Below are 19,779 nucleotides of genomic sequence, written 5' to 3'. Positions count from 1 at the left end.
TCTCATAAAATGGGCAAAACACTCCCATGTCCTGATGTTCACAAAAGGTCTGTTGGGAGATATATGGTAGTTCAGTGGAAAAGGACTGGATTATTTCTCTACTTAAATACTGTCTGCCTCTCACTCACCTTTCCCACTCCACACCATATATAGTCTGGTCCTAATACATTGCATAAGCAGGACACAGTTAAGGGTTTATTATTGTAATGGTTACATACCATCACTCATAAGGTTACAAGTTTAGTAACTCATTCTTCAGTAGACAACCATGAAATGCATTTTTTTAATTCTAAAAACCTGGTTGTATTTTTCCACTAGTACTAGTAACATACATTATATAGTTTATAGCACTTACTTGGTTAAAGTCTTAGTGAGCAGATTTCCTTCTACATTTGTTGATCCTTCAAAAACATGATTTATTCTGGAATGTTTGGAATAAATTTCTTCTCTGGAGAGACGGGAATAGAGAACTTCCAGCATTTTATAATATCCCAATCTTTTGGTAAGCTGTGTTTCAAATACTGCTTCTGATGTCTAAAAACACGAACAGATTAATATGGATGTGTACCAAGGTTTTATATTTCCACAAATGTAGAGCAAAATGTTTCACAGGTATAGATCTGCAGGTTGTATGGTTTAAAGAAGAGAGAAAGAGATGGGTAGGCTGTGCATTTTTTTTAACTAATTTGTTTGTTTTTTTTTTAACTAAGAGAAGCAAACTTTAAAATACCTTTAGATGGAGTAAAAACATTTACCTTAGTAAACCTGCTTTTGAGTGTTTCCACTGAGAGAGTAATGATTTTGCAAAAAAATTCTTTCAAAGCATCGAGGCTGCAGTTCCACAGAAAAGTAAGAAGGCATCGATCAATTATAGCCTGTCGGTTTGTATTTGACAGACGATTTTCACTGGTGAACATGCTATGCAGAGTATTCATCAGGATGACTTGTTCATCAGTGTTACTCCTTAAACCAAAGAAAATTATGTCATTGCTTTATGTATTAGTAAACCTTTTAAAAATTGCTTCTACTTGTATCAACCAAATACACTTAAAGGGCAACCAAACTACAGGTAGTCCCCAGGTAACATACGGGATAGGGACTAAGTTTGTTCTTAAGTTGAATTTGTATGTAAGTCGAAACAGGCATATTATTTAATTAAATGCAATTAGGACAGATGTGTGTCTCAACATATTATTAGGCAGCATGGTGTCAGTTACTGTATAAAATCCTCACTGTGAAATAATCACAAACAAAGCAAAAAAAAAAAAAACAAAAAAATTTTTTATGGATCCTAGACATTCTTCTCTTAACTTCTGGAGAAAGCTGTACTTTGATATGCAAAAAAAAAAACAACTGCAGAGTTTGTCTTGGTCATTAAAGAGTTTTAAGAGGCCGCAGGAGCTCAGTCCTCAGTCACACGTCAGATTCTCTTCTGAGATGAGCCCTGAGGATCGCACTGGACAAAAATTATCTAACTTGTGTACGTAGCCTAAGCCAAGACCTGAAACCTCAGACAGTTAAGCCAAAAGGTAAATTAAGGTGTTGGATCAATAGACTGAACCTGAGCTTCCTTTTGAATGTGGCTGTGTAAGTGGGGGGCAAAGAATGTAACAGTTTCAGTTACATTCCTCAACATTTAATAGTTCTTGATGAAAATCAGCTAAAGCAGGATTACACTTTTACAAATATGAGGGTCTTTATATAACACTTACCTAAGAATAACAGTTCTGAAACTTTTTTGAAACACTTCTTCTATTACATGTTTACTGTCCCGACAAAGAATTTCTGCCATGAGCTGCAAGAGCAGGGGACTTCGAGACAATTCCATTGCATCCAAGAACTGAAACAATGGACATATTTAACATCCTTTCATTTACAATTAGTCACACATTTTAAGCCATTAAATCTAATGCACTATTGGCATTACACTGAAAAAGGCAACTCTGTGTGCCCAAAAAGCATAAGGGGGCCAGTGTGTTTTCAAGTTTGTCATACTTGTAATAGGTTGCTCTTTTGCATTGATTTCCGGTATCAATATTTTCAGAGTGCCAGGGCTCTTTTTGGCTACATATGGCTACATAAGTGTACATATCTCATAAATATAAACTGAGTAAATCGTAGACAAATAGCTGTCAATGCGCAGTGCTGCGTATTCTTACAACTAAAGTCAGTAGTTCTTGCTACTCCAGTCACACGTATATATTTCATCAAGTAGTAAAAGTCAAGTAAAGCATCTCTTACCTTTTTTACAGTGTCCACATAATTATTATACCGTAAGGTTCCTTTAGGAAACTCATCTGATCTCATTGGAAAGTTGAAAGCAACAAATTGCTCAAGTATATTTTTTAACTCATTCAGTTTTTCTTCTTTAAGGTTGGTAAAGAAAGGGAGAATTATAACAGTCTGACTCTGTGTAAGTATAAGAATATGAAACCATGAGCACAGTAAAAAAAAAAAAAAAATCATACAAAAGTAGCCATCAAAAAACAATTGTTTTATTGCTACCCCCTTCCCTTTTTTATACAGTGTTGGACTAAATAGGTAACAAATTTAACAAACTAAAATGTCCAGTTCTTCATACTGTTGTACCGAACCAACATGTAAATTTTGATTGACACTTTTGACTGACACTTTTGCTTGGAAATAGCTCTATTTTATGTTTATCCAGTGTTCTCGGCTTCATTAAAATTGTTAACAAAATACGTTCATAATTACTGACAGGCAAAATATGCAATTCTAAAATCCCACACAACAAACAGTATTTAAAGGACCCGTTTGTTTGTTTGTTATTTTATACCAGGTATTGGTGATTTTTAACCCTATATACTGGAAAATGATTGATACAATAATTATCTCCAAACTAAAACAACACTACATAATTATAAAATTTATTGCATTTGAAATTTATCTGTATTGCCAAAACATAGAAACACAACAACACTGTAATGAGATGACAAATGTGAGGCAAGTATTTGGAAGATAAAGAAAACAAAAGTATAAACACATACTTTCAAATTAAGACCAAGTTTTTGATCTGTGAGAAGGCTTGTGTAAGTCTTAAATACATTGCTGAAAGCTGGATGGTTTGTATCGAAAGACACAGAAGAATCAATCTGAAAGAAAACACAGGAAAAAAAAGTACTACAGAACAGCTCAGAGAAAAACATTTTGAAAAGTTTTGAATCAAAACATGACCTTGTATGTGCAGCTCAACTTTAGACTCCTTTCCAGTAGATTGTGGACTATATGCACTTCTATTGTGGCTACATATTTAGGTAATTGGGGATCTATCTTTCTAAAGCCGCATACACACGTGCAATAATAGTTGTTGGAAAGGATCTTTCACGATCCTTTCCAAGGTTTAGCACTGCACAATGCATGAACAAGGGTTGTACATACAGCATCGATCTGCTCTATGCAGAGGGGAGGGGGAGAGCAACAGAGCGGCACCCTGCTGCGCACTCTTCCCCTTCACTTCCATTAGGATCGTTAGTGGTCCATCATCTGTGGATCCACCAGTACGGTCGTTCAGACAATGGACTACTGGCGCTGTACACATGCCAGAACCATGGGACATTTGTACGTAGCTTAACCTGTTTAAGGTATGGGTTTTAGAACAGGAAGTAAGGAGAAATGTCACTCACAGGGATAAAGAAAGTATTTAAAACTGAACAAATATTCAAACACTTCTATCTCAAAATAAGTCTAAGGTTTTAATGGATATTATAAACGAATCCCTCAGAATAGTTTGTCCGTGTCGTGTCTATCATGCAATGATGTGTCTGTTACAATCAATGACAGATACGATGGGGGGGATTTGCCATTGACAATTTATTAATTCTCTCTTTCATCCATACCTGAATAAGAGAGACCTAGTGATAGATAATGGGTATTTAACTTTGTTTTTTTGTAGTATAAATGTAAAAAGTATCAGATTTCGATTTTAAACTGTACACATGAAATAAAACACCTATTTTGGTATGCCAATAAATACAATATAATCTTCCTCCCTATTTCTTACTGTCTACGTAGATACGCCATCTGCCTTTTGTCCATAGTAAGGCTTTATCATGTTTAGAGGGAGAGCTGTACATGTCGGTATGTGTCAGAATAAAAAGCAAGTTTATCTCCTGTTCCCCGTACCATCAATTAAACATTTTTCTCACAGCATGCATTTGAAGGCACATTTCCAGCTGGCATGTCATTAAGAGTATAAAATCAGGTCACTTTAATAATTTCAGGTACTAATAAGTAAAGAGGAGTCTTAGGCTATGTACATACGTGCAATAAATGTTGTTGTAAAGAATCTTTCACAATCCTTTCCAACGACTAACAACTGCACAATGCATGAATGAGTGCTTTACAAATAGCACTATTCTGCTCTGTGGAGACAGGAGGGGGAAAACAATGGAGCAGCACCCTGCTGCGCTGTTTCCCTCTTCACCTCCATCATCTGTGGATCCGCCAGGATGGTCGTTCGGACTATGAGCGCTGTACACAAGCCAGATTCTCATCTGACATCGAGCCTGAGCAGATATTGCACGAGAACCATTGCACATGTGTATCCAGCCTTATTCTAAAATAAATAATGGTATGGCAAATCTATTGAAGTAGAGTGAAAATATTTACTTCTATTAAGCTTTAATTGTAAATAAATTTGTAAAAAGGTAAAATAAACCACATGTATAACTTTGCTCAGAAGATTTTGAAATGAGCCAGCCTTGTTGGCAATATCTCGCTGAATAAGGAACAGAAAAGTAAAAGGCTGTGGGGTAAGAAACAAGAGAAATTACTAAAACTGTACTGTAAACTGCTGTACCTGCACACTTGCAACTCAACACAGAGCATGGTTGAGGACAAATCTATTAAAAGGAGACACCCGTTCCTATGACAACCCTCTGGAACAAACATTTGTTCACTTTATAAAGATTTCTTGGTACATCAAAAGCATAGAAGTGAATACCCCTAGTGGGAAATAGGCAGCAAAAAATAAAGTGACGGGTTTTATCCCTTCTTTGCTCTATTAGTACCTGAAAACAAAAAGGATTTTGGCTTTCCCTACACTTGAAGCTAACAGCAATTTTTCCTGTCCCAAAACTCCTCTACAACTTGTAAATGTATACCATTTATTCAGCACCAAATAAAATAATAAAACTAGCTTGTCTGTAGGAAATAAACCTCTAATATATAAAAAAAAATATTCAAATAAAAAAACAAGTACCTGTAACACTTTAGCAAGCAATGTGAGAGCTGACATTTTGCTCTCAGGTGATGAATCTTTATCCCACCAGCTCTCCAGCTTCAACCAGTTTTGTAGCACAGCATTTACCAAATCAACACCTTGCTTTTTTCGGTCTGTACGCTGTCTAAAGCTTTGATCAAGCATACCATTTAATATGGTGCTCACCTTTGAAAAACAGAAAAAAGGACAATAATCATGTCAGTATTCACAATAAATTAATCCATGTCCAGGTTTAAAATATATTCAAAAATCCAGAGTGTCAGATCGGACCCCGGACCGCGCATGTGTGGGGAGCCGCGTGTCACTAAAAAGGGAAGAAACTTCCCCCCAGAGTGACGTCATGATGTCAGAACCTGCCCACTCTTCCATCGCAGGTCTGAGCCTCCAGAGACACAACAACCCATGGTCCACAGCTCTGGCAAAAGATTGCACCAAAAGACACCATATGTGATATATGTTTTATTATTAATAGTGCAAAGGTCCCCTTCCCATTTGGAGGAAAAACGCAGTTAGCTGCTCCAAGACGCAGGGCATCTGCTGCTATGCATTCAGTAGCACAAACCGCATGACAGCTCAATGAGCTTGCATGCATGCACTGCCCTTGCATTTGTGGTGTGGGTCTTAATCCAGCTTGCATGCACTGCATTTGCGGTGTGGGTCTTCATCCACAAAAAAGTGACCTCACCGCAACTCAACCACATGCACAAAACGGTTCAACCGAAGGAGAGCAGTTGGGAAAATGGTTGAGCCTGCAGTACAATGCTGCAGCTAACCGCAAGTCTGAAATGGGCCTAACTATTGTGTTCTGAGAAGAGAAATAATGGATACTAGAATTAGAAATAAAAGATACTACCATTTTAGGGTTCTCTGTAGATGAATTCAGAAGATGCTCTACTACAGTGTCCAGGTTTTTTAAAAGCTCAGTGTTGATGGTTTCAGAAAATAAATTGTAGAAATATTCCCCATGAGAAAAGTTAATGAAACTTCTTTGTGAAGATCCAGATAAAGGCACTGATAATACCATGGTGTTCAGCAAGAGACCTACAAGTTCTTCACTCTGAAAGGGCAAGATGTATTATCTATAAAGACTGTCAAGCAGTAGTTTATGATTATGTTTTGTTTTTTTTCCAAATAATGTTTGATCGTGAAAAACATCAAGGTTCATACAAAAAGTAAAACAATTGTACAGTATGTGTCAAAGTTATACAACCAAAAATACATGTAAAGTGCAATAATAAAACCATAAACAGGATCGTTTATAACCAAATGGAGTATTTTAATTTTTCTTTTTTTGTAAAAACAAAAGGAAGGGAATATAGAAAGAGGGGAGAGAAAACGGAGGTGGGGGGGACAAATCCGATCAGTTACATAAATCTACTCACATTCAATACATTAACCACCAAAAGTACAAAAGCATACCATTTAGTTAGCAGAAGCATGTAGTGAAGCAGGCTGGAGCAGCCCATTATATTCTACTGATGTAGAGAAATGTATCCAGTGGTACCAAGTCTGGGTAAATTTGTCCGCTCTCTTGGAATCAGTGGATATCAAATCTTCCATATAATAGATATCAGTTACCGTTCTCAACCAGTGACTTACAGTTGGGGGACAGGTGCTTTTCCAGCAAGCAGGTATACATGCTTTAGCAGTGTTCAATAGATGTCTCAAAAAGGAATTCTTGTACGCCTTGCGCGAGAAGTTAGAGACATGAAGAAGCGCCAGGGTTGGTTTGATTTTGATATCAACATCCGCAAGTTTAAGGATAATTTCAGCCACTTGAGTTCCAATAAAACTGCAATTTGGGGCACTACCAAAAAAAATACAGCAGCATGCCCTGAGCTTTACCACATCTCCAGCAAATGCCGTCAGTATGTGGAAAGTGCTTGGCAAGCCGATCGGTGTCCTGTACCAGCGGGTAGCCAGCTTTTAGTTAGCCTCCTAATATCTATTACATATAGATTCCTAAAAGTGCAGCATCGTGTCTTTTTCTTCATCTGAGATGTTAAGTTCAGCCTCCCACTTAGACACAAATGGGGGGGATTCAGGGGCATCTATGCTTAGCAACTTCTGGTATGCATATGAAAGTGTGCCCTCCTGGGAAAGTTTGGAAATACACAAAGACTCAATAGGCAAAAAAGACCGGGCGAATAAACAAGCCCTTAGAAGGGACCTCAACACATAAGAGAGTTGTATATGCCTCCAGGGGGATATGATGTCAGCTCATTATCTGATTGCAAGGTCGGTAAGTGGACCCATTCCTAACTGTGGAGGAAGTGTAAAGCTCTGTAAACTCCAAGTCTACGCCAAGAACGAAATATCGGGTCGGAGAGTCCAGGAGGAAACTCCGGGTTGCCCAAGATCGGCGAGAGAGGCGAGGGATATGTAACTACTCTCTGGGTATGATTACATTTTTTTAACAATATTTTAGACAACATTCACAATTAATTAAAAAAAATGTTAGAAAAATAATGATGGGCACAACAAAGAGCTTTAGCATTCACAAGACACTTTTTTTTTTATCAAAGAACACTTGAACACTTGCAGTTTTGTAACTTTAAAAGTAAGACATTCTTTATGTTATAGTGCCCTCACAGCAGCAAAACAGTTCAGCTATAATATTCTACATTTAAAAGTCCATTGTAGTGTTACCTGACCACTGAAAGTAAAAGCCAGTTGTAGAATACCCTCAGCAAGACGTTTACTACTGATGTCTAGAGACGGAAGGGACTTCCTCTCATCACTAGGCGCAATACCTTTATACACAACTGACAAAAGTTTGGATCCAATATTAAAGCTGAGCCTTGTAACCTAAAAAGAAAAGTAAATGACAAACCTATAAAAACTAAGACAGCAAAAATCAATTCATTTGACCTCCTTTGAATTTTCAATTCATTTCCTGGTTCCAAACAACAAAAGTTATTTTCTTCTAATTTTCAAATTCTAATATTCTCTAAAATGGGTGATCAATCCCCCACCATGGTATATTCATAGAGTAGTACTATTTTTTTCACACTAGTAACAGTCAAAAACTGTACACATGTGTTTTATTACTTTTTATATTCAAGCAAATTAAAACATAAAACAAAAGCTTAAATGCTATTCAAAATGCTAAAACACCTGTTTTAGGTTTGAAAAAAACTGTAATTGACTCTAACATGATAAATTTATACCAGAAGGTATAATTCTAGGGTATGTGTATCTGTAAAAATGTGTAAAATAAATAATTTTCCCACCTGTGCATGCAAGATGGAATTCAGTAGCTCTGCCTTCTGAAGCTGCTTGCAAGCAGAAAGAGTGGCATCCAACTTGAGACGGTCATGTTTGGCATCTGGATCACACAAATCTACAGCACACAGGTCTTCAATGCTACCCAGTGTAACAAGAAAAAAATCATACATATTTCACTTTTGTTAATATAAATGTACAATGCTGCACTACACAGCAGATAAAATAACCCCAGCAAGTAGTAACTCTAAGGCAAAATGTAATAACATTTGTAGTGATTCTGGCAGAATAGTATTACAGATCATTTCAAACTCAATAAAACACTAGCCTCAAACATCAGATCTTTTACTTGCTACTAGCTCCCAACCTTCCCTTTTCCTGCTGTATTTGAATATATTTAGTAAAATGACCCCACAATATTAGGTTGCTCCAACTATACCATTTTAGTGTTACTTTTTTCTGCAATGACATTTCCAGGGATGCCCTATAGGGGGATTTCACCAGTGCTCGTAATAAGCGTATGCAAACATCCGGCAGGTTCTTCATCACTTCAACGTCTGCTGTGTTGAACCCAATACTAAACGGATCACATATAGTGACAGCAGTTAATTCCCACATGTAATTATTTAGCAGCTCCTTTTCAAGAATCTATAATGTAACAGAAAAGAAATGCAATAGCATTGTTTATTTTTTACTGAATAAATGAGTACTTTAAATATTCAAAAACCTTTTTGAATAGATCAACACCAGGTGTTTACCTATAAACCCAAAAATACATACTTTATTTTATTCTTTAAACTGGAAGTCTCACAAGTCTCTAAAAAGAACAAGTTCCACCTAGGAGGAAACACCACTGCTCTGAAGCAAAATCATCTTTTGTACCTTGATTTAACTCCATTATTTCAGACCACATTTATCTTACTTTGTGGCTAAGCCCTACCCCACCCACAAAGCTAAGAGACAACAAATAGAACATATTTCTCATGACTCTACCCAGAAGTAGACAGCATCCTAACCCTTTTCATTTTTTTTTATTGAGAATTCAGAGTAATAAATATATATACAAACAACATCAGACCATAATAGGCAAAACATATAACTATATAACCTTTTCATTTTAAGGACTTTTTTCACCTAGTAAGTGTAGGTGATTTGAGAATAAATAGGGGGCCCACTTTAATTTTGAAGTGTTTAATAGTTGAAGCTTAGCCCTTGAATACAAAAATCACAGTGCACATGAGGCTTCTCAGGCTAACAAAGTTAATAGCAGACAGACATGTTTTGGTGATTGATGTTGGGCATCTTTTAAAGACTTAAAATGATTCACAGGTTTACTCCAAATCACATTAAATTATTATTTATCTATTTCTTGAGGGAAACTTTCAAATACAAATTCATATTGTTCACCTTCCAGAAATCCTGGTGGCAGTTCTTCAAGATCATGGTTACAAACTCCATAATGCGCACTATAATTGTGCATTTGCTGTAGTTGTAATGTTCCTTCTCATGTGGGCTGAATTGATCTGATTTGGAGCCTATTGGGAAGCAAGCTTGTGCTGCTTTGATGTCTTCAGTGGAAAGATGGCTGATGAAGAAGTGTAAAGCTTTTAAAAAGGATGACTTTTGTGAATTATCTGTAAAAAAAAAAAATGAATCAAGAAAATCAGAAACTAAGCTAACTCTTGTGTTCGGGTGAAGAATTTTGAAAATATGTCTGTTCATACAAGACGCATACTGATACAGTATAAGAAAAGCGAAAAACAAGAGCCAAGTTTGGATAGACTGTAATCATTACTTATATTGTTGTCATATCACCAAGGTAATACAATCCAAGTGCCTGTGCTGTTGCTACACATTTTCCCACTGACCCTTCTTCCTAACAATGAAGCAGAACAACAGTTTTGATGAAACTACTCAGAACAGAAAAATCCTTGTCTTGAATAGCTAATTCAAAGCAAAATAAAAGTGAATATCTCGACAGGCTGTACAACTCTAGGAACAAAGATGGTCAAAAGGATACAGTAAGAGAGACATTTGGTGACAAAAAAGCCCAGAATGTTATCCACATGGATGGATCCACGTTCTAGCAAATCTGTCAACTGAGAGTAACTTCAGAAGAAGGAACTCTTGAGGATATTAAAATCAGATGTACACTTATTGAGGGGAAATAATAAACTACCCCTAGAGGACAAGGTCAAAAAACTAGTTTTGCAAACAAGATGGAGCTACCAACTAAAAAGGCTTGAAGCTAAGGTAATAATAAATATGAAGGCATCCTTTTGTACTTTTAAGAAAACAAGGTGGTAGGTCTTCCAAAAGGGCTTCAAAAAGGAAACCCTGAAGAGGAGGAAAGACTAAAAGGATGCCTCTGCAAAAAAAAGGATGCCTCTGCAAAATAAGAACAAAGATAATAAGAACAAAATAATAAATAAGAACAAGACCAACAGACTCCCCAGGGGTTAACCAGGGGCAACTAAAATGATTTCAATTCTTTTTCCCTTGAAGTATTTACAGGAAAAACAAAAGAACAAAAGGAAATACATATACTAGTAAATATGGAGCCCAGAAGGCAAGGAAGGCACATTTATGTCTGGAAAGCCTGGTGGCTAAAGCAAAACATCATGTTGATGCCCCAAACACCTGATTTAAACAGAAAACCTACCAAAAGACTGGGAACAAGGACTTTCCCCCATAAATTGACCCTGGATTAAAAAGGCACAAAATCTACTCCTAAACTAAGAAGGGAAGCAAAAGTGCAAGAATAAAGGATTAACTCAGAAAGACCAAATAGATGAAATCTAGGTAGGAACTGGGCCTGAATATCCAGGGAAAAATCTGAAGAGGTCTGGAACTAGACAAAAAGGGAACATTTCAAAGGACACCATGTGACTTGCATGGAAAACCATCCAAGAGTCCTAAAGCTGTGAAACCTAAATGTCTGCTGTGTCCATTATTTGTGTCTCCTCTGATAGATTTAAAGTACTGTGACTTATTGCAAATGCAAATAGACCTGGTCCATCTACATCTCAGAAAGCCTGTGTGCAGAAACTGATTCACTCCGGAATATTAAAAAGGAGTCAGGGAACAAATGGAAGGGGGTGTAGCTAGGGATAAAAGTTGCCAGCAGTTGGTAATTAACAGGGAAAATTCCCTTTCACAGAAAAGAGAAGTTTTTGTGGGAGAATCCTAGGAAGAACTAACTGGCTTGCTCGGATTCATCAGGTATCTTTCCTGAACCTAAAATCCAAATTTAGATGTCTTAAATCCTCTAGCCTAAACTTTCTGCCTGTGCAGAGGTTTAAATACACATGAGCAAAACACATCCCTAACCATCACATTCAGAAATAGATAAAAGCACAGTTATGTAAATACAATCCAGGTATGTAATGCAATAAAATACAATTGCAATGTTATGCAAAAAAATACTTTCATTATTTAAATGCAACCGTACCAATTGAGTGCATTTCCCCTTTATATTACCATTTAGTTTGGGAAAGCAAAGAACAACACAGTAAGCCAATTAGGTTTGAACACTGCCTAAAGTGGAACTTTAACAAGATTTTTAACATGGGCGATTCAGGCAAGTGATGCAGCTCATCGTTGGTTGCCAGGAAAACCCGGCAATCCTAGCTTCCCTGCCAGGAATGTGTGGGAGATCTGTCATCCTTGGATTGAAAAACAAGATGGCCAAAGATCAACTTTAGGGAGCAAAGAAGGATGTCAGCACCCTGTGATGGAACAGCGATTGGTAAAAAATTGCAGGTCTTAAATAATAATAATAATTCAGTATTTTTGCATGTAAACAGCTTATTTCAGCAGTAATTTAGTGGTTTGCCTGCATTTACATTTTAAACTACATTCAAGTTCACAAAAATGCTAGCAAACCATTTCAAAATAGGGTCATATGAGAACAATCAAGTATGTGACAAATAAAAAACAAATAGAATACCTTCTTACCTAGCAATGTGTGTGGCTTCACCTGCTTTGGAATAAATGTATTGTAGCAGTCCAAAGCTGCAAGCAGCATGTCCATCCACTGAATCACAGATGTCAAGGTGAAGACCTCTTTCAATTCATTGAGTGTGGCAATGTGCAATATTCCACAATTTTTTGCATCCATATTGCCTGCACTTTCAAACCTATCAATAAGAAAACTAGCACCATGTTTCTTAATTACCTCCTCCAACCAGGAAGGTGGTGATTTCTCTCCTGAAATTCACAAAAAAATTGCATTATCACTAAAAAAGAAGAACAAAGTGAATGACAGCCTCTAAAAATTGTGAACTGCAGCTATATGAAAATAGTGGCACAAAGGAAACTGCTTGGGGTAACGTTTCAGCATCAAATAAACTGTATTTTTAGAACATATTTAAAGCTGTGTACCAAGTTGAGTTCACTCCTTTTTTAACATACTTGCATTTAAAAGTTCATAGGAAATTTTAGTTATTTTACATTTAATTTCATACATGGACAGTGGACCTTTTACCAGCTTTACTAAAAAAAGAGGACAACGGGTATCTAAGGAAAAATGTCACTAAATATTACTCTATCGATAAGTATAAAGCATTCACATCAAGATACCTGGTAATAAAGGCACAAATGCAAAGAACAGTTCCAGTGCTTTGTGTCTGCAATCAGTCTGAGGGCGTCCACATTGTTCCAACAGCCATTGGACAATATCCAGTAGACAGGGAGGCTTGTTTGAAGGAAAACCTCTATATTTTAAGAAATAACATAACAGATAATAAATTATTATTTGCTTTTAAAGAAAATTATGTTCTATAACCTACGACACACAAAAATTCATAAATAAATCTTTGTAAAATTCAGTCAATATACGTTCAAAGATTTAAGTTTTGTGAAAAGAAATAGTAATACAGTTTATATGTATATGTGTATGTATCTACAATATTCTCCCCAGAATGTTTTTTTATTAACTGGGTGTCGGTCCCTGTATTGTGACAAGGCTTTTCAGTAAGCACCCAAAAAACAGCTGGAGAGACCACTGCATCTAAAGTCTTAAAATTTCTTAGTGCATGGTTTTAATTTTTTTTAAAAATAAGATGTTCATCATAAAGTGATCATATGTAGGGTATGTATATGCCTAACCTTGGTATACGTCTCTTGGTTTCCTGGTTCAGGGATGAGGCTTTGTGAACAATAATACGTTTGAGATGGTCAATTACATCACAACATTGCTGAATAGTCCCTGTAAGGAGAAGAACCTCATAAATGCCCACTGAATAAAAACAAAAGGAGGGAAAAAAACAGTTTAGCAAGAATAGAATTGCAGTAAATGCATTTACTCTCACCCAAAGATTTTTCATCTCCATGAGACAGTGCTAGGCTTTCCATATAAACCACTAAGACTTCAAAAACAAACTGTTCCACCAACGCAGATTCCTCTCTATCAGGGAAGACAATGAAGAATTAGAAACACAATAATCACATTACAGAAAATTATGTTAACCTATGCATTAACTCGGGATGAAGAAACCTCAAAAAAGACAATATCACTTGCAAAGCAAAAGCTTTAGAAATAGTATATGCAGTGCCTACAATTATGAACATTTCAACAACCTTATGTTGGAGCACACAACAAATAGGAGAATTAATCTATATGACGTGGTTACTAGGCAGGTAAATGCCTTTTTTCTGAACCACTCCTGAATTTTGTACATATAACAAAAAACAAAAAACATGCATCTATATATGTCCCAAACAATTCCTGACTGAAACATACAAACGTATGTATATATGTATGTATGTATATACACAGGTAATTCTTGTACATGTTCGTTACACAGTACTGTACATCCAATGTATTACACACCTAAATTCTTTATATATGTTGTTGAATGCCAGAGAAGCCCCAAGCCTCTTGAACACATTTGGATGTAGAGCAAGACTGTAAAGCCGTTTAAATAAAGACTGGGTATTGACAGAGCTTCTTGCTTGCTGTTGTGGTGTTGTCTGTTTAATTGACCACTTCACAAATTCTCCAAGGCATTGTCCAGAAAAGTCTCGTAGTGTGCTATCAACAGGATCCACAATGCCATCCTTAAAAAAGAAAGCAAAAAAACATTTATTACACAAATACACCTAATCAATGCACATAAGAAATTCTGAAAATAGGTACACCTGCTGTTTGCAGATGCTTGGTGGACTTAGATTTACCTGCATCTTTGTCTCATGAGGCCAACTTAGTGATGCAGATGCTACACATGCACATTTATGCACCCCAAAAGAACTGCAAAACTTCTTATTTACCGTAATACCTGCATACAAGTCTAATCTGCAGGAATCAAATAGTTCAGGCTGCTCTAAATGGGTGGATGAACTTTAAGATACTCTGCAGATTGGGAAATACTCAATTTTTTATTCCAAAAAAAAAAAAAACAATTTGTGCATCACAAATAATGGAAATATAGAAGAGCAAACAAGTACAAATGGAAAAAAGATTTAAAAAAAGCATTTGGATAAATTTATCGATGTAACTTGTAACTAAAATGACATTATATCATCAGAAAAAAAGAAAAATAATTTATGAAGTCAAGAAGTAAAAACACATACCAATATAGCTTCCAGTAAAGCCACTGTGTCATTGCTTTCAAACTTTTTGTTGTTAGTGAACCAATGAATAAGACCCATAACAAGTGGCTCATATAGCTGCCTTGTTACCTAAATAAAAATGTAGAAGTCTGTGAAGAATATGATTTAAATGGGAAAATATGATTTACAGAACTTACAGTTTCTTCTTTAACATTACCAGAAGCAATTACTGCCACCAAGTGACATGTTTATTTTAAATAAATAATATACATAAATAGGATTTGTATTACTAGTGAAAGCACTAGGTTTTTTTTTGTTTACGGTCTCGGACCAGAGTAATGGCATGTACTCCACCAACACCACATAATATAAATCACACTAAACTTTCATATGGTCAGCATGAAGGACCAACAGGATGAATAAACCCCCCTCCTTCAGCATGTTTGTTGTCAGCACATGTTGTCTGCTGCAGAAAAGCTGAATAGCTTGTACAGACCAAATTTAGCATTGCCAGCATTTGCTGGGAAACTTAACAATAAATCTGTAACGGATCTGTAATATTGTAACATAATGTATTGTTGTTATGTTTCTCCTATTATTTTTTTCTTTGAGGCCTAGAGCCTGTATGTGATCGCTTTGTTGCAGCAATGTGGCAGTGTAAGGACATGTTTAGGAACAAATAAAGTAGCTCTTGATTCTAAACTGTCAGTGATAGCCAGGACTGAGAGGTACCCAGCAGCAACATGGGCTTGTTTAGACTGATTTCTGGGCAGTGTCCTACTGGCAATTCATGTGCATCGCACAGGATGTAGCTGCCAATGAGCCACAACTGAAGCCTCCATTCCAAGCAATTGGATGAGTTTTTGCTGGCACTTGTTAAACAAACCGAACAAGCCCCTGTGGCTTAGCTATGTTGTCCAATGCCCATGACTTTCCTTGATAGGCAGTACCACACCACTTCACAGCCACCAAGTAAATATCAGTGTGCAAAAAGGCCTTGTTACTGTAGGAGTAACTGTTTATACAAATATCCCCAGCACTGGGCAATTATACATTGTTGGTGGATAGAGGGTAACGAGAAGCTTTACCTTGGTTAGAATGAGCAAAGATGTGCCAGGCAACAGTAACAAGAAATTAAGCTCAGTTAAGTTCAGATAGGCAGTGAGGTTGCAGTTGTTGCTTTCTTACACCCGTAAAAAGTTCCTACAGCCCATGGGAAATGAATGAATGCAATAGTGAGTGGTTCAGTACCACCCATTGCTAGCTTGCTGTCAATTGTTGCAACAGTTGGAGCTGCCAAGCAGCTGGCACGGTACCAAAGAAATAATAAATGGAAAAGGAATTTGATTTTTGTTCAGGAAAGTGTTGTTGCCCACATAAAACTGAGATCCTGGGATTGAGATTTGGTTTTATGGTTTAAATGATAGTACTATAAAATGTTTTAAAATAATGTAGGCTTGAGACACTATAAGTTTTTGTTCTAGATTATCATTCAGAAAAAAAATAGTAATATTTTAGGTTTTAGCTTTCTGCAATTCCCACTGTGTTCTACAAAAAGCAGTTAAAAAGCACTTAATTTTAGAAAAAAACATGGGTTTATAAAAAAAGGATACAACAAATGTTTTTATTTGTTCTCTTCTATGATACTGAAACATAATGTAGTTATTACGAAAGAAAAGATGTTTTTGTTACAAAGCATTATATTACAACATAAAGGCAAATAATATAATAACAGCAAAATATTTTCTCCTGAATACCTGATCGACATCACAAGCCAAACGAAGAAGTACAGGAAACGTTCGCTTGTACAGTCTGTACATTGGGGGAGGCCCTTCTTTCGAATCAGGCATTTGAGATGCTTTTCCCAACATAAAAGTAACCATGCTATGCAAAAGTTCACAGGCTGCAACCTAATTGGAACAGAAAGTTCAAAATTACTTTCCAAGAACACTTTATGTGATTCTAACTGCTAATATTTTTTTTTGAAAAAATTATATTTCATATATTAATTTAGTAATTTAGAAAAACAACTGGTCAGGGCTGACTTCATTTAGTTCACAAAAAGACTGTAGAAGCTGATTTCTGATCAATTAGCAGGTATTGTTTTATACTTGTAGGGTTTGTAAAAGGATAAAACATGTAAAATGTACATATATGTTTTGACCTGATACATTTTAATAGGAATATCTACTACTTAATCCGCTCTCCAATGAACCTTAATATGTTTGCTGCCATAGAATTTCTGAGCAGAACATACATTAAAGGCTGTTTCCAATGGATTTGACTCAAAAATACATTTTGTTTGTGAAAGAGATTCCAAAGGTTAACAAATATATTCAAACCAATATCAAGGTTTTTATATTCAAATAATGACATAATGTTCCCCACTAATCACTTCACTTGTTACATTAGTTAAATTTAGAAATGATTAAAAAGAAACCTTGCAGAACCTTAGTCTGTCTGTCTCCAGCAGAGAGTGCTAGCTCAGTGACCCGTGGTAGAAATAAGTCCAAGTATATAACAGGCTTCATATCAGCAAACGGCACAGCAAAACGTAGTCTCTTTTCTGTGTCCCATGCCACATGGTTCTTTATCATTTCCTCTGTTGATGCAGCTTTGAATAGAAACATAAAAATGTAATTTAAAAAAAATGCATCACATGATAGTAAACCTGTGAATAAAAAGAAAGCATTAAAAATGCTCCATTTTTTAAAGTCAAGTTCACCTCAGATTTTAAGAATTGCTCTTGCAGAAGAATTGCTCTCTTAGCTGTCAAAATAACATCTATACCTGGCACATGCTGGCTTCCCTGCAGCTGCCAGGACTAAATGAACACTATGCTATCCCAGCCTGGCCAATCAAGATAGCCGAATATCTAAACAAGAAATAGAACAAGGAAGAAAATGGCAGCAGGGGGTTTGAGGGGGGATGTTGGCGCCCGGCAAAAACTAGTCTAGAAGAACACTATAGTGTATACAGTTACACACCCATGATGAAACTGAACAGTGCTTTACATACCCTTGACCTGTCCAGAGGCCCAATCTAGCACAGTCTCAGAGAACAATGACATTTATGTACATATTATAGTGGTATAAACTATTTTCCACAGTTATGTCCAAAAATATATTTACTGTGTATTTACCGTGTACACTGCATAGTCAGTTTTGAGGAGCTTATATAGAGAGAATATACAATCTGTAAACAACAGTAAATCCAAACCAGTGTAGTGCTAAACACTAATACACAAAACCTAGCATGATTTGTTTGCATGTTATAGCTCCATTAGTCACAATACTTTTATACTAATTCAGTTGTAAATTACAAGATTGTCTGAAGTAAGTTTGTTGCAAAATGTGAATGTTCGATAATGATTACCTGTAACCAAGCTGTGATTAATTTGTCCTCCTAGACACCCGAGAATTCTTACTACTCGGTTCCTCACTGATGATAAAGATGCCTCTTCCTTCTACAAAAAAAAAAAAAAAAAAAGGAAAAACAAAAATCGCCCATACTGCTTTATAGTTCAACAGTGTGAAAATAAAACAAAAAATAAAAAAGTGAAGTGTTCAAAATGTCATTTCAATTTTTTTTTGCATTTTTTGCAAGTATTTTTAGGAATGAAAAAAACAAGTATTGCTATGTCTTAGGGAACTTCAAGAAATGTCCACATTAAAGGGAAAATGTATTTTTAATAAATTCCTTTGGATAAATACAGCATTTTTGGTTTGTAAAGGTGACCAGGCAGTCCCTATACTATTGCTTCTGCATGTTAGTCTGATAAGATTCGCTGATGTCACTATTCTGCTGCTTACACATCTTGCTGGATGCTTTGTTATAAGGAATCAAAGCCCAGCCATGAATTGTAGAACAAGGCATGGAAAGTCAGCAATACTGGTGACTAGTTATTTTCCCTCCACATCTCCTTTTGGTGGTACAGCTTACTGTACCAGTAAGTTCAGTTTCTCTTTAAATTTCAGTTGCTATCCATGACAAAACTGGAGTTTTTATGCATTATAACTTGTGTTATGTGATGAAAAGGGCACAAAAAGATTACCCTAAAACATTTCCCTGCCCCACATTTTCAACACTGTAACAGCTTTTTAACTTTAGAATATGTTACGGGTATACTGACACATAAAATTGTACACATTTTTTTTACTAAAAGCTTACAAATATTAAGGTAACATACCACAGATAGTGATTTTGCTCTTTTTATTTGCCATACTAGATATTTATTAAAACCTTTTTGAGTTGCACGGGACAGACGCATTATTTCCAGAGGACTGAGTGAATCATCTGAAAATGCAAAAAAATATTAATTGTAAGAGACAGAATTCAAGAAACCAGTGGATCTACAAAGAAAACTTCATAGTGCATTGTATTACTAATGTTATCAAAAATCTTGACAATACAAAAATAAAGTCTGTAAAACACCCAGATTTATCAATAGAAATATCTAAACTACAAATCAACATATAATAAAACTAGTGTTAAGCAAGTTGTTCTTTCGATGAAAATATTCAATTGTACCCACTTTATTTAACCCCCTAAGGGGTAAGAGTGACTCGGGGCCGGAAAAATTGCAAAAAGCGGTAATCCCGAGTCACACTCGGGGTACCTTTGGGGGTTCCCCTTACCTGATCCCCGCGGTCCAGCGGCGATCGCAGGATGCCGCTGCGATGGCGGGGCACTTCTCCGTCGGGGGGCGTGGCCGGGCGGGAAATTTAAAAGCAGATTACGGAGTAATCTGCTTTTAAAGC

The 19,779-nt window shown here is 36.2% G+C and overlaps 1 protein-coding gene across 2 annotated transcripts in view; it reads right to left on the bottom strand.

Annotated features, from left to right (window-relative positions):
• Positions 1-19,779, bottom strand: part of PRKDC (protein kinase, DNA-activated, catalytic subunit) — an 87,292-nt gene that overhangs the window by 36,389 nt on the left and 31,124 nt on the right. For both annotated transcript variants that reach the window (XM_072411236.1, XM_072411235.1), the window contains exons 22-42: positions 19,209-19,315; positions 18,395-18,485; positions 17,470-17,633; positions 16,777-16,929; positions 15,041-15,148; positions 14,301-14,527; positions 13,780-13,874; positions 13,577-13,676; positions 13,049-13,182; positions 12,425-12,676; positions 9,875-10,101; positions 8,907-9,115; positions 8,476-8,608; positions 7,892-8,050; positions 6,096-6,299; positions 5,222-5,407; positions 3,009-3,113; positions 2,242-2,409; positions 1,713-1,840; positions 756-963; positions 356-534 (exon numbers count right to left, since the gene is read on the bottom strand). In XM_072411236.1, the coding sequence (XP_072267337.1) occupies positions 356-534; positions 756-963; positions 1,713-1,840; positions 2,242-2,409; positions 3,009-3,113; positions 5,222-5,407; positions 6,096-6,299; positions 7,892-8,050; positions 8,476-8,608; positions 8,907-9,115; positions 9,875-10,101; positions 12,425-12,676; positions 13,049-13,182; positions 13,577-13,676; positions 13,780-13,874; positions 14,301-14,527; positions 15,041-15,148; positions 16,777-16,929; positions 17,470-17,633; positions 18,395-18,485; positions 19,209-19,315 (3,337 nt within the window). The remainder of the gene's footprint in view (positions 1-355; positions 535-755; positions 964-1,712; positions 1,841-2,241; positions 2,410-3,008; positions 3,114-5,221; positions 5,408-6,095; positions 6,300-7,891; positions 8,051-8,475; positions 8,609-8,906; positions 9,116-9,874; positions 10,102-12,424; positions 12,677-13,048; positions 13,183-13,576; positions 13,677-13,779; positions 13,875-14,300; positions 14,528-15,040; positions 15,149-16,776; positions 16,930-17,469; positions 17,634-18,394; positions 18,486-19,208; positions 19,316-19,779) is intronic.

This window comes from Pyxicephalus adspersus, chromosome 5 (assembly GCF_032062135.1).
Source record: "Pyxicephalus adspersus chromosome 5, UCB_Pads_2.0, whole genome shotgun sequence".
Taxonomy (NCBI): domain Eukaryota; kingdom Metazoa; phylum Chordata; class Amphibia; order Anura; family Pyxicephalidae; genus Pyxicephalus; species Pyxicephalus adspersus.
This window is presented reverse-complemented; position numbering and strand designations above follow the sequence as displayed.